We start from the raw sequence: 13,828 nt of genomic DNA on the forward strand, positions 1-13,828 counted from the left end.
ACCACCAGATCTCGCCATGCAGAAAACCAGAAAGCAAATCTCAGTAGTAAGCGTCTACCGCCACTTCCGCACACAAGCTTAAAACAAAGCAATACTGCTCAGTCCACTTTTGCTGCGGCTGTGGCTCGATTTCCGATCTGCTCGTCGCCGAAGCTGTTCTTCTCTCTTAAGAACAGCCTCACACCACTTCGCTCGGGATCGCGGTCCGCCGTCGTCATCTGCATTACTGGCGTCACGGCCAATCACTTCTTGCAGTACTCTCATCCATCCTTCTTTGTCCTCGGCGGTATCCGCATAAAAGTCAATGACTTCGCCATTGTTGAAGCGAATGCGGAAACCTTCCTCGACAAACATGTAGCCCTCTTCTTCTTCTGCGAATGCTGATCTGCGACGCCTGCCACCCTTGGCCATCGTATCCTTCTCCGTCAGCGCGCGTTTGTCATCAATCAGACGCTTGGCATTGGTCAGATTGATGGTAGCACGAGGCTGTCTGGTCGACTCGTGATACGCAGTCAGCCGTGCGCCGGTCAGCTTAAAGTATCTTCTGCGCCAGTACTATTTATCGAGTTAGTCTCCCATCACAACGTCCATTACTGTCGTAGGTACTTACAGGGCAGTCGCCTCCTTGCTGACTAAGGTGGCCTTCCCAGCTTCTAGCTAGTCTGTCTTCGGCCGCTCTGAGCTCGCGGATGCAAGAGTTCATGCTCTTTGGCATGTCATCGTCAGAAATATTCTTGGGTCGGGGCACGAACAGCAGTTGCAGTTCGAGTTTGCCGATATTGTAAGGAGCTCGTCGGACGACCACACCAGTCCCTCGCTTACTCTTTACGCTACAGGCAAAAGCCTCCTCCTCCTGAGCCCACTCGTTGAAGCAGACAACCTCGGCCATGTATGGGCGACCATAGCATCGGTTCTCATGCTCTTTGAGACAGACATAAGAGCGAGCAAAGCTACCATCCACCTCCGCTACAAGAGGAGACAGCAGTTCATAAGCGGATGGCGTACCACTCTTTTGACGTGCGAGGGCTTCCTGGTGCTGCTTGGCGATGCGTTCCTCTTCCCTCTGACGGAGTTCCATTTCTTTGCGCTTCTTGGGAGAAGCAAAGACCTTGCTGAAAGCTGAAGTTTTGGATTTGGTGAGCCTGGCAGGGATGGGATGATCGAGATATGCAGGCTTCTCGAGCTTGACGTTCAGAGTAAGTTGAAACTCCAGTTCATTGGGCACGACAAGCTCAAATTCCTGGCCAATGGGTGCGTTGCGCGCAAGCTCCAGCCAAGAAGTAGTGACACAGTGAACACCGTTATCAAGAGTCAGGCTGAACCAGGTGCGCTCGTTTTTAGGAAGAGGCAAGTCGAGGTCCTTGACTCCCATCACCTTGACAAACAGGCGACCTCGCTCGGCGCCATCTAAGGTACTGGCATCCGTGCTCATGTCTTCCTCTGCAATGGAGCGAGCGGGTATGCTATTGCTCTCGTAGCCAGGAACAGGAGGAATCGAGCTCACACTCGTTGCCTTGGAACTGTTGCTCTTCTTGCGCAAAACAGGGTTCCAAGGCTCAACAGTCCAGGACTGTGGCCGGTCATTTTTGATAGGAGAGTTGTGGACGGAGCGTGTCTTAGCGTTGCGGCCTTCCTCGCCATGCTTATCGCTAGCAGTAACCAATTTGGTGTTCTGGCGCATGAGGTAGCCACGTTTTTGGCCCTCGATGACTCTCTCAAAGTCCTTGTCGAGACTCAGACCAGTATCAAGCTCCAGGGTCAAGCCGTGATCGTTGAAGCTAGGATGAAACTCTGTGAAGGGGTCTTCGCCATCGGCGAGCTGCACAGCCATGTCTTGGGAAAGACGGTTCTGGTGCTGCTTTGGGATCACAGGAACTGCCGGCACCTCCTGACTTGCTAACCGACGAGCCTCACGCATAGCGATAATGTCATTTGGCGTGTTAGACCTTCTTGTTTTGAGCTTGGAGCCGGACGCTGATTTGATGGTAGCGAGTTGCTCTGGAATGGCAGGGGAATCTATTCGCTTGTCCAAGAGCTCCTCCTTAACTGGGTGATGAATGACGGAACCGGGACTCTCGGGCTTGTCAGCATACTCCTCGTCATCTCCCCAGCCGCTGCCGTCGTATTCAGGTTTGGAAAAAGGCTTCTCAGGCGTAGCATCTCGCTCCATTGGTAAAGACGGGCTGGGCAGTATCTCCTGCGGCTCCTCGGCAGGTTCCGGCTGAATGGCAGTGGGCTCTGGGGCCAAATCGTGCTCAGGAAGCAGCGCAAGTTGAGGAGTCTCTTCCGACGCGATGATGAACTCTTGAACGTCATCAGCTTGATGCACATCTTCTTCATATGTGTCATCGTCAGGCAGAATGCTGATTTCATCCACATCCTCATCGTATAGATCCAAGACATCATTTTCATAGTCTGCCGAAGCTCGGGTAATGATGACACTGCCATCCTCGACTATAGTTTCGTCTTCAAGCATGGAGTCTTCCGTGGATGGGATGGGAACATCAGGATCCTCTGGGATCACAGATACATCAAAAGTTCTCTCGGGGCTGCGCATCGGACTTTGGGCGGGAGAAGAAAGGTTAAAGTCGGATTCCCTCTCCGTGACCTTGTTGCCATTGACACGCCGGAGAATGGATTCACGAGAGATCTTGTCGGGCATCTGGAAGTCGCCGAGAGCGGACATGTCGCCAATGGTGTCATCTGCCTCGAAGTCTTCGGGGGCAGCCTTTGGGTTGTGCTCGTCTGCTGCAGGGCTATTGATGCGCTCGCGCGCGCTGCCTCTCCTAAGGCGGCGCTCACGCTGTTGCTCAGCGGCCGTCTTGGCATCACCATCGTCAGCCATCATCATGAGCTTGAGGCGCTCCTCCAAAGGCATCTTGCTGTTGCCAAAGCTCTGGATGTCGGACTTGGTTGTCAGTGCCGGCGGAGGCGTAGGTAGGTTGCGCTGACCCGAGTTGATCATGCGCTCGGCAGTCGCGGATAGCCCAGACGAGGAATCGCTTGACTTGACGCGATGGTGGCCTCGATTCGGCACAGGGGGGAGGGGCCGGTGCTCAGCGCTGGAAGAGACTGAGCTTGGGCTTTTGGTATGTTTATTGGAATTGGAAAGCGCCATGGAAGGGCTGCCCTCGGGCATGGGACTGGCTTCGAAACGTCCGTGGCCACGGCCGAACGGGCTGTAGTCATCCGGGCCAACCACCGGGGTTTTCATGGTATCCTCGAGTGACGCGTCAAAGCTATCTTCAGGATTCTGGCCGTGGGCGAGATCGTAGTAGCCGCGGTCGCCGTCGGTGTCGTCAGATTCGTAGCTTCCTTCGCGTGAGTTGGTTCCGACAGAAGAGAGGTCAGGTGTGGCCATTTCGTACTCATTGATCTGTGGTGGAGCAGCGTCAAAGGTCACGCTCTTCACATGTCGGTGCGATGACCTGCTCGAGGAGAAGTCGTCGTCGTCAACGTAGGAGGATCGCGTAGACCAGGTCCCGGTAACGGGGTCAAAAGAATCCTTGAATTTGGAGGGAGAGAGAGACGACTTTGTGGGCGAGTTGGAAGGCTGATCACGGTTGGCGCGGGGAGTGCTCGGAACTGCGACGGGCCCAGTGGCGGTGTTTGTGCTCATAGTAGAAAAGAAAGAGGTAGTGGTGGAAGCAGTGTCACTGCGTTTGAAGTCGGGAATATGATATTCAGAGTCGAGAGAGCGCAGGCCGCCGCTGGAGCTGGCACTGGAGCTGGTAGAGAAGCCGAGACTGTTTACTTGGACCTTTGCGAGCGGTCTCTCGATTGTCGGGATGCGAGTGGGATCATATTCCTGCTTCTGTTCCAACGCCAAGATGTTGCTGTTCTTGACTCGGGAAGCTCTCTGCAGTTTCTCGATAGAAGAGCGGCGCTGGGGCGACGGGGAGGTGGCCGTATGGCCTCCACCATAAGGCACGTTCTCGCAATTGCGGTTCTGCCAGAAGTGGCGTGGGGAGGAGCCCCCATCCAGCGGCGACGACTGGAATGGAGAGGAGTCGTTGCCGAGCGCTGGCTTCTGCACGAGGGGCGGGTGATCGCGTTAGCCGGCGAGGGAACCAGCAAGCTAGGGTAAAAGGGCTGCAGCAGCATTCCACGTACCTTGGGAGAAACAATTTGGTGCCAGCTAGGCGAGTTGCGTCGCTTCTCTGTCGGCGAGAGCTCAGACAAAGGGCGGGGGACACCGCTAGCCATCTTTGTGGGCGACGATTTGGGCGTGGTGCTTTTCGCGATACGAAGGGGATGCACCTGACGACCCGGTTTAGTGGTGAGGCATTGTTGAGCGGACTGGGGTGAAGGAAGGCGGTTTGAGAGAGCCAACGCCAGTCCTGAGGGCACACAACATACCTGTTCCGAAGACATGCTCAATTGAAGACACGATGGGTTGGTTCAGTGGTCCACTAGGCCAATTGTGACGGCATTGGAACGCAATGTTGTTACAAGTCGCAGCGGACTCAGGAAGCCCTGGAGCACTGGATGGGCTGGAATGTCGTGATGGAATACCGGCCTATGTTGTGGTGGATCGGTCTTGGTGCAACGAGAACGGATATGGTTCTCTATAAGCTGATCAAGCCAGATGCATGAGGACGAAGAAGAAGAAAAGTGGCTGCAGAAGAAAACAGCTGTTGATGCCAGTGCGGCCTGAATTAGAGGCCTGCTCGGACACGCACGAGAAAAGAAAATGAAGACTTCAGAAAGCAACTGGTGAGGCCCGTTTGCGCAGAGTGAAGAGAGGGATGGATGGTCTCACAGGCGGCCGGACGAGGTCAGGTATGTAAACGCACTGGAATGCGTGCACCTAGGCCGCCCATTGGCTGGATGAAAAATAAACAGTGTTGGAGGTGGGAGGCGGGCAGTTGCCCTGGCAACGGGGTTAGCGGGATTGAGCGGGCTTGCAGGCCTGTAGGGTTTGCCGCAGGCCTGTAGCCCCTGTTACCCCCTCACCCTCCAAAAAAAGAAGAAAAAGGAAAAGGAAAAAAAAAAAAAAAAAGAATGTGAGTGGGCACTCTATCATCAGTGCAAAACTGGACAAAATACTGATCGTAGCCACGGCATTGGCCAGCACAGACTGACCCGAGTTGCCAAGCTCACCAGTAGACGGCGCTAAACAGGGCCTTGCGACACGGAATTGTCCAATGTCTTGCAGCGCTACCCCGCCTGCCTGCGTCTCGTATGTACCAGTGATATACTCAGTATGAGAGAGAGAGAGAAAGCGCCGGCGCCGCCTGCCCACATACGTAGTCAACAAAGCCACCAAACTGGTTCAACACGCAGCTTTTGGCGCATGATGAAAGACGTGCAGAATTATGCACCTACGTATATGCTCTTTGTTAGCACACCCACTGTTCAACGGCGTTCCGACTGACCTGCTCCATCCGTCCAAGTCGCCCCGAGTCGCCCCAGCAGCCATATGCAGGGGTTCGCCCGCCGCCTTCCAAACAACCCATTCTCTCCAGTGCAGATCTCGACTCTCCAAAACAATGCATGACATTCATACGGCGGGCTTTACTTATGGGTTTCTTGTTATTCCGCATGCCAGCCAGCCAACCAGCCGGCTTTCTCTACCAAGTACTTTGCCTTTGTCCTGCTCCACCATGGATCAACTATATTCGTTATTGTTGTTATTATTTCCTAATCCTCCTCTTGTATCCGTACTCTGCAGCCCTTTCTATACCATTAGCCCATTGTTATTGTCCAAACACCCGGGTTTGCGCCCCTCCCTCCCCCGTCTGAGTGTCGTCCTCACTCACATGCACAACACACAATAGACTCGACATTCCGTACCCCTCTCCTCAATCTTACTCTCCATCTAGTACTGGCATCTCTCACTCGGCAACCTCTATTGTTGCTGCCTGTTCCACGCCACGCAGTCGTCAAACTTGACCCCACTGCCCCCGAAGCAGTCCAGAGCACTGCCTATCGTCAAGTCGACCTTGCCGCCGCTGAGCTCCTTGACCCGTTCCAGATCCTCCAGATTTCTTCCTCCGCCGGCGTACGTCACGGGGATGGAGCACCATTCGGCCAGATGCGATACGAGCTCCTCATCAATCCCTTGTTGTAGCCCCTCATTGTCTGCTGCGTGGATCAAGAATTCGCAGCAATATGGCTCCAGTTGCTTGATAGATTCTGTATTAAAAAGAAGGGTAAACAGAAATGAGAAAGTTGAATTAGTAACAGTTCATGACGCATGCGACGTTTTCATGCTGCCGACTTGCCTTGATTGACCTCCATGTCTGTGATTGTCTGCCACTTGTTCATGGCGACGTACCACTTGCCTGTCCCTCGTCGTCGACAGCTCAGGTCAATCACGAGCCTTTCCCGGTCACCACCCAGCACTTTGAGTATAGAGTCCAACCGGGGCTGACTGAACTGTCCGCCAGGAAACAAAAAAGACGTCACAATCACCTGTCGGAGCAAAAAAAGAAAAAAAAGAAGAGAAATTCAGCGTTAGCACGTACAGATCAACCATCTCGGGTGACTCTCTCGGGTGACTCAATCTCCCCCCAACCACGTACCTTTTCCGCGCCGGCCGCGATCCATTCACCCGCGTTCTTATCATTGATGCCGCCGCCGACTTGCAGTCCGTTAGGCCAGGCTCCGATCGCCTGCCTCGCCGCCTCCTCGTTGCCGGGTCCGAGCATGATGACGTGCGCCCCGTCGAGAGCGTTGTCCCTGTATAATTGCGCATAGTGCGCCGCCGGCTGCTCTGATACAAAGTTGGTCTGCAGTTTGTTGGCATTGCCGCTGTCGAGAGTGCCGCCTACAATCTGCTTCACCTGTCCCGCATGGAGATCTATGCACGGCCGAAAGCGAGTCATTTTTTCTTCAACACGCTCTCTCTCTCTCTTTTCGTGGTCAATATCTGTAATGACGTTGTAGTTGAGGACTGAGAGGTTTTGATGCGTCCCAAAGCGAAAAAGGTGGGACGTGGGGCTTGACCTCAGAGTCAAGCTTATCGACAACGTTTGAGCAATGACGACATGGCTACGAAAAAAGTCAAGATTTCATGATTGAATCAGAATTCAATCTGGAGCTTCAGTGCCAAGCCAATAAGGTTGCAAAAGGAGGGGCAAAGTACATGTGTTGGGTTCCTGTGGTCTGTCGGCGTTTTGACGTTCGGCGAAGTGAGAGGTCTACGGATCGATCAAGGACGACAGTAAAGACGGCATGATGCAAACGCTCAAAAAAAAATTGTACATGATGGAAAGAAATACAGGCTATTTAACATATATAGGCGATTTCGATACATTATATGCACATGTTTGGACCATCCGCTGATTTTGGTGCCAAGAACGCTCTCCAATTCCTTCCTAAATGTACCATGCGAAACGTGCCAATCCACCACGCACACATCTATCCAAGTAGAATGTCCATTTCCTCGACGGCATGCGCGTCCCAAGCCTTTTGCAGCACATGGCCGATGCCTCTCCGGTACGCCACGCCGGCGATGCGCTCGATCCACAGCACGTTGACGACCTCGAGCCAGCCCTTGGCGTCGGCGTGCTCCTCGTAGCGGTCCGGCGGGAAGACGAGCGACCCCCAGCGTTCGACAGCGGACGAGATGGCGATGAACTCGAGCTTCTCGTCGCCGTCGTAGTTGGACGACTGGATGCCGAGCCAGCCGTCGTGCGCGCGGAACTCGCCGACCCACCGCCGGCCCCGGCCCCAGATGTTGCCGACGGCCACGGGCGGGTGCTGCGCGGCGTCCTTGGGCGCCAGCGTCACGGCAAAGTCGACGTCAAAGATGCCCGAGGTGGTGCGGAACGCGAGCAGCGGGCCGGGGAAGGCCAGCTCGCCCGGCGGCGGCGGCTGCTCCTCCTCGCCCTCCAGCGGCGGGTCCTCGACCGGCACCGGGTACTTGAAGACGGTGTCGTCGTCGCTGTCGTGCACAAAGTGCGCGCCGCTGCGGGACCAGCCCGGCGGCAGCCCGGCCGTCGGCGCGTGCCGCCGCGAGCGCAGCTCCCGAAACTGGAACCCGTTGTTGGTCACGGGCGCGCTCGTCGCCCGGTCGCTCAGCCGCCACACGACCGTCGGCCGGAGACGGAACGAGCTCGGCGCCTGGAAGCGGCGCTGGGCGCCGGCGGCTGTCTGGTGCTGCCCGCGCTTGCCCGACGTGCGCGTGTCCTCGACGTAGTCGGCCGAGGCCTTCCACAGCGTCAGGTCGACGCGGATGCCGTCGAACCACCAGCCCATCCAGGACCACGACGGCAGGAAGGGCGGCCGCGACAGCGCGCGCCGCCGGATCGACGCCTGCGGGCGCCACAGAAGCGCGCTGTCGAGGAACATGAGCGGCATGCCGAAGACGAAGCCGCCCGGAAACACGCGCGCCAGCACCGTCGTGATGCCCGCAAAGGCCCGCAGCGTGTCGTCGACCTGCGTCACCCGCCGCGCGCTGTAGTCGGCCGCCACCCGCGCGTACTCGTCCATGTCGGGCCACGGCGCGTGCTGGAACCCAAACGCCGCCGCCGAGATGCGGTGGGTGCACTCGGGCTTCTTGCCCTTCCACATGCCGCGCGCGAAGCCGGCCGCGCCGCCGCCCGTGCCGGGGCCTTGCCACAGGTCGCAGTGGCACTCCCACGTCACGGCGTCCTCGAAGAAGAAGACGGCGCGGCGCGAGTAGAGCAGCTCCTGGAGGGTCCAGCCGCGCGTGTTCCAGCGCGACGCCAGCAGCAGCTCGTTGTGGTCCGGAGCGCCGCCGACGCGGGGCGGGCGGCTCGGTCGGCGCGTGTTGAGCGGCAGCAGGCCCGTGTTAACGTCGTTGTGAGCCGCGACAATGGTCAGGTAGGCGTTGGAGAAGACGTAGGCCATGTTGCGGATGTGATGCTCCTTGGCGGCGTCGTCGTCCTGGACGATGCACATGCGGTCGATCCAGATGTGACGCAGGCCGAGCTTGCGCGCTAGCCAGATGGCGTCGGCAATGGTCTGCGGCACGTTGTGCTCGGGCAGCGCCGCAAGCCACTCGTCGAGGTTGGACTTGACGAGCTGCGCCGGCGGCGCGTCCGGCCGCTGCGGCGCCGGCCCCCAGACGTAGCTCAGCGCCACGTACCGGTCGTCAGGCTTGGCCCGCACCAGGCGTTTGTCGGCGGCGTCAATGAGAAAGTGCGGCCGGAACGTGCCCGCCGCCGTCGACACCTCGCCCTCGTCGCCGCCGCTGCAGTGCCGCCCGTGCTGGTTGTTGCACGTGTCCAGCCACTCGCGGATCCGCGGAATGGGCGAGCCCTTGCTGCTGGACGAGCTGCTGCTCCCTGGAGCGCCGCCACCGCTGCTGCCGCCGGCGTTCGAGAAGCCTCGTCGCAGCGAGGGTGAAGGGGGCCCGCCATCTGCGTTTGCAACGGAGCCTCGGCGTAAAAAGGTCCCTTTGAGGCGTTCCGTCAAGCTTATGCGGCGGCTGGGAGGTGATGCTGGCGGCGGAGGCGGCGGCACGCTGTCGCGAGACATGTAACTATCGCGATGACGACGCTGCCTCACCCGGTCCCTGTCTCTGTCACGATCCCTGTCGCGCTCGCGCTCGCGGTCCTTTTCCTTCTCTCGCTCATCCGCCGTCGATTCATCCTCAGTGTCTTCATCCTCACTTCCGCTGCGTTCCCTCTCCCTGTCTCGAGTGTCTCTCCTCCGCCTGTCCCGTTCTCTGTCTCGGGGTCGCACGGACGAATCACGAGGATCATGTGCCGTACTTGGCATGTTGCTCACGAAAGCGTTGCTGTGTATGCGTGATTCATATGTACACGCTCATAGCAGTAGAAAGAAAGAAGAGAGCAAAAAAAGCAAGGCAAGCCCTCAACTGGGCACTGCAGCCCACGAAGGTTATTTTCTTTGTTTTTCCTGTGTACAAGGAGTGGACAGCAAGTGTTGGCCGTTTGTTCGTTGTCCAGCTTACACAGCGTCCGTGGCGCAGGCGGCGGCGGCGGCGGCCTCTGCAAGGCGTGCTAGGCAAGAAAAAAAGGCGCGCGGCAAGGCGAGGCAGGGCAAGAATTTAGAAAGAAAAAAAAAGGACAACTGCGACGGTGAGGTGCCTCGGCTTTCAGAAATTCTCGAGTATGCAAGGGCGCTGCAGAGGATTTATTATTTAATCGATGACGGAAAGCCAGAAAGGAAAACAGAAAGAAAAAAAAAACGTGGTCCGTGTTGGGGCAGGGGGACTGTCATGGTTGCTGGGGGCTGGCTGGTGCAAAGGCGATGGCTGATGAGCTGCATATTGAGAGGGCTGGGGGGAACGAGAAGCTACCTCGTTAAGGTAGGTAGACGCAAGCACCTCGGACTTTTCCCAGCCCTGGAGGTTTGACAGTCTAGTGCGTAGTCTGGAGCTGGTCGTGGGATAAAAACAATATTGTACAGGTTAATTTGTACAGAATTACGGAGTATCGTACTCCAACGGATATTATAGACCGGCAGCAGTAAGACATAACAGGCCATACCTATAGACAGGCTTCTATTATTCGTGTTGCTACTCAGTACATGACATCATGCAGCCGGCCTGCCTAGGGCTGCTGCAGGTAGCTTTCCCAGTCGTCGGACTGACCCCAGCATACACAACATAAACAGGCGATCCAAATTGCCTTGAGGCGGATCTCACATGCACGTCTTTTCTAGCCGGAGATGATGCAAATCAGCTCATGGCAGCCTAATGTGTCCGGGGTCACTGAAATTGCCCCGTTGGTTGCACGCCTTGCCGTTGATGCCCGACGGCGCGACCATGCCAGCTGCCACCCTTAAGTTTCTCAATAACGCCGGCACTCCACATCGAAGGTCGAGTAGTATAGTGGTTAACACGCCAGTCTCACACACTGGAGTCCCGGGTTCAATTCCCGGCTTGACCTTTTGCTTTTTACTTTTGCTGCATTGGTGTTGCAGAGTATGACTATTTTGGTCGCTTCTGCGTATTTGTTTTACTTGGTGTTAAAAGAAAGGTAGGGTAGGCTCATTTAGTCGGGCGATTTGAGTTTGGTGGCGGGCGACGGAAGGGCAGCAAATGATGTCAGGATAACCAGTCGACTCATTAGCTGCATGATAGAACGGTAATCATTCTCACCAGAAAAAGAAAAAATCCATATAGCAAGTTAATAGGAAAGAAAATATCAAGTCATCAAATCATCATGGCCAAGGTTTTTGCAGATTGGAGTGTGTTCATACAGTCACAGTAGCCATACCCAGCTGCTATGCTATGCTATCCTCTATTGCGAAGGATGTAATTCAAACACGATGTCAAAGATTGTCGCCATAGCCTCTTTTTTTGCCATGGGGCTTCCCAGTTCCAGTTCCCAGTCCCAGAATATTTTGTTTCCTTTTCACCATCCCAATTTCCATTGCCGTCAACAACACCGCAAAAACAAAAAAACAGCCGCTAAATTATCAACAAGAAACAGTCATGATTATACACCAGACATTTCCTTTCAAAGGAGTGAAGGAAAGCCACAAGTACCCGTTCTTTCTCATGTGTTATCCCAGGACCAGCCGCTAAAAACCGAACAAAGACCCAAGCAGTAAATGGTTCTGCACCACTCCGTCGTAGCGACTGATAGAAAAATGTTAATGCAGCTGACCAGAATAGAAAAAAGGTATGCTGTATACTAAATAAGATGATTCGCACCATGGAAAAGAAAAAATTCAACGCCTGTACATAATAAAGGCTAGAAAAAAGATGATCAAAGGAGTGAAAGGGTGAAAAATGTACAGGGTTTTTTTGGAGCGGGGTCAAAGACGGCGGCCTAGTTGGCAGCCTCATAGGCAGGAGGCGGAGGACGCTCAGCGCCCTGTTCCCAGGACTCATCGGGGCCGGCATGACGCTGCTTCTCGTCGTAGACGCGACGGGCAATCTCGTCGGCCATCTTCATGATCCAGGCCTGCTCAAGGATGACCGACGACGTGTCCGATGAGGCAGAAGCGCTGTCGCGCATGGCGAGCTTCTCCTTGGCATACTGTGCCGGGGACGTCTCCTCGCCTGCTTCGTGGATCTGAGAGAGGGGAGACTTGGCGTGCATGGAGTTACGCTGGTGCGACTTGATGTGGTCGTTGCTCGTCTTCTCTTGGGCCCGCTCACTGCCAGTGCCCGGAGGCGTAAAGCGGACCTTGCTCGCATGAAGATCTTCCGACGCGGCGCGGCCATCTTCGGATTCTTCGGGGATAGACGAGGTAATGAGAGGCTCGGAAAAGGGCACATTAACAGACGCAGTGTCTGATGTGTCGGACATGTTGTCGCTGGAGCCAGCCTCGGAACGGGCGCGGCGGAGATTGACGACGCGAGTCTTCTTCTTGCGGCCGGGCCGGGATCGGTACGCCGAGGCTGCAAGGGGAATTTGGCCCGAGCTAAGAGTAGACAACGATGGTCGTACGGGCAGGTAACCGTGGGAGGCGCTGCCTGTGTCTGAAAAGGTATATGTTGTGCTGGCTCCGCCGGTGAGCGAGTATGTCTTGGCCAGGCTCGGTGTAGCCACAGCAGGGCTTGTCACGTCGGAGTGGTCGGCGTGACCAGACCAAGCCCGGAAAACGACGTCGCGAATGCCCGGCGTAAAGAGCGACAAGGTGCGGTGGGAGTCAGTCAAGGCAGCGAGGCGCAGCAGGTTCTTCTGTGAGAAGAGATACTGCATTTCGCCGCCGTGCAGAGTCAATTCGGAGATGGCATTTATGTCGAGCAGATTGCCGTTGGAATCAACAGGGTCTTCGGGGGGGCTCGAGAAAGGGTCCAAGCCCTGGTTGTCGGCATCGGCGGCGGGAGTCTCGGCGCCCTTTTGGGTCTGGTCGGCGCACCAGAACTGGAGTGACAAACGATGAATAATGGCAGGCAGCTCTTCCATCATTAAATTGCGCAGCTGCTGCTCAATGGTACGCTGAAGGTAGTCGCGGACGAATTGGATCGAGTCAAAGGTTGACGAGACCTTGAGGGATTCGAGCGGGTCGTTGCGAAAGACGAGTGTGAGTCCCTTTTGCTTGGAAAAAACCAGAATGATGAATGCCGAGAGTTTGATCTCGGATAGAGTAATGGCAACGGGGATCGTTAGACCTGAAGCGGCGGCCAATGGCTGCGGCGATGTAAACAGCGGCTTCGAGTCGAGATAGGTGTTGAGTGGGTTTGCCTATATCACGGTTTTGTTAGTCCCTGTCGCGCGTAAAGTGGTGCGCCCTTGTAGTGTGTGGAGATGGTATAATGTGTGATATATGTAGGGGTGTGTATGCGCAATCAAACAAGTTTATGCATGAAGAGACGCGTTGATTGTTTTGTCGAGCATGTTGTGAAAGGAGAGGATAAACAGAGCGGTTCGTGTGGGATGGTCACGGATGGGGAGGACATGGCGGGCGTACCTGAACGCGGGTTTTGAGCGTCAAAAAGGCATCGCCCGAGTAGCACATTTTGAAAATGCCACGGAACCTGTCCTCGGCGAGGTCGCCAATTTCGAGGATCTCCAGATCGGGAGGCACGGTGCCGAGGTTGAACTCGCTGACGAGAATGTCGTCGACGATGATGGGAGGCTTGGGCGACTTATTGAGGGCCTGTGTCAGGAGGTCCCTGGCGCGCTGATAGAAATCAGCGTCGGCCGTGAGTGGCGACCAGTTGAAGTTGAAGGCCATGTTGAAATGGCGATTATAAGCTCGCAATCATTGGATGGTTTCGCGGTCGGTGATTTTTGAAGGGGGGAGGACGTAATCGGATCTAGCTGATTCGTTTTTGAGATTTTTTTTCGGCCCCAGCGCGCGCGACGGTCGCAGGAAGGCTGGCTCGGTACCGGCCACGCTGAGCAAAGAGGCAGTCGAAAGTGAGATAGAGGGAGGCGCTGGAAGTAATGTGAGCTACTGCGCGTATGAAGTCCAGACTAATGACAGA

The 13,828-nt window shown here is 55.9% G+C and overlaps 4 protein-coding genes and 1 non-coding gene across 5 annotated transcripts; 1 reads left to right on the forward strand and 4 right to left on the reverse strand.

The window, feature by feature from the left end:
* Positions 1-78: 78 nt before the first annotated feature.
* On the reverse strand, positions 79-4,206 carry V2A60_005024 (uncharacterized protein; the record flags this gene model as incomplete). Its single annotated transcript, XM_083256338.1, has 3 exons — positions 79-555; positions 611-4,030; positions 4,114-4,206. 3 exons carry the CDS (start codon positions 4,204-4,206, stop codon positions 79-81), a joined length of 3,990 nt encoding a protein of 1,329 aa, XP_083112464.1.
* A 1,645-nt stretch (positions 4,207-5,851) lies between these two features.
* V2A60_005025 (1-(5-phosphoribosyl)-5- ((5-phosphoribosylamino)methylideneamino)imidazole-4-carboxamide isomerase HIS6) lies at positions 5,852-6,830 on the reverse strand (the record flags this gene model as incomplete). The annotated part of the gene is made up of 3 exons (XM_083256339.1): positions 5,852-6,138; positions 6,228-6,372; positions 6,528-6,830. 3 exons carry the CDS (start codon positions 6,828-6,830, stop codon positions 5,852-5,854), a joined length of 735 nt encoding a protein of 244 aa, XP_083112465.1.
* A 535-nt stretch (positions 6,831-7,365) lies between these two features.
* On the reverse strand, positions 7,366-9,693 carry V2A60_005026 (heterokaryon incompatibility protein-domain-containing protein; the record flags this gene model as incomplete). Its single annotated transcript, XM_083256340.1, has 1 exon — positions 7,366-9,693. One exon carries the CDS (start codon positions 9,691-9,693, stop codon positions 7,366-7,368), a length of 2,328 nt encoding a protein of 775 aa, XP_083112466.1.
* Positions 9,694-10,757: 1,064 nt separating this feature from the next.
* On the forward strand, positions 10,758-10,829 carry V2A60_005027. Its single transcript has one exon. It is a non-coding gene; the product is annotated as a tRNA-Val (tRNA).
* An 888-nt stretch (positions 10,830-11,717) lies between these two features.
* V2A60_005028 (ERMES complex subunit MDM34) lies at positions 11,718-13,575 on the reverse strand (the record flags this gene model as incomplete). Its single annotated transcript, XM_083256341.1, has 2 exons — positions 11,718-13,082; positions 13,309-13,575. The coding sequence occupies 2 exons, from the start codon at positions 13,573-13,575 to the stop codon at positions 11,718-11,720; spliced, it is 1,632 nt and encodes a 543-aa protein (XP_083112467.1).
* Positions 13,576-13,828: the final 253 nt, after the last annotated feature.

Source organism: Cordyceps javanica, chromosome 3 (genome assembly GCF_051103115.1).
Source record: "Cordyceps javanica chromosome 3, complete sequence".
Lineage (NCBI taxonomy): Eukaryota > Fungi > Ascomycota > Sordariomycetes > Hypocreales > Cordycipitaceae > Cordyceps > Cordyceps javanica.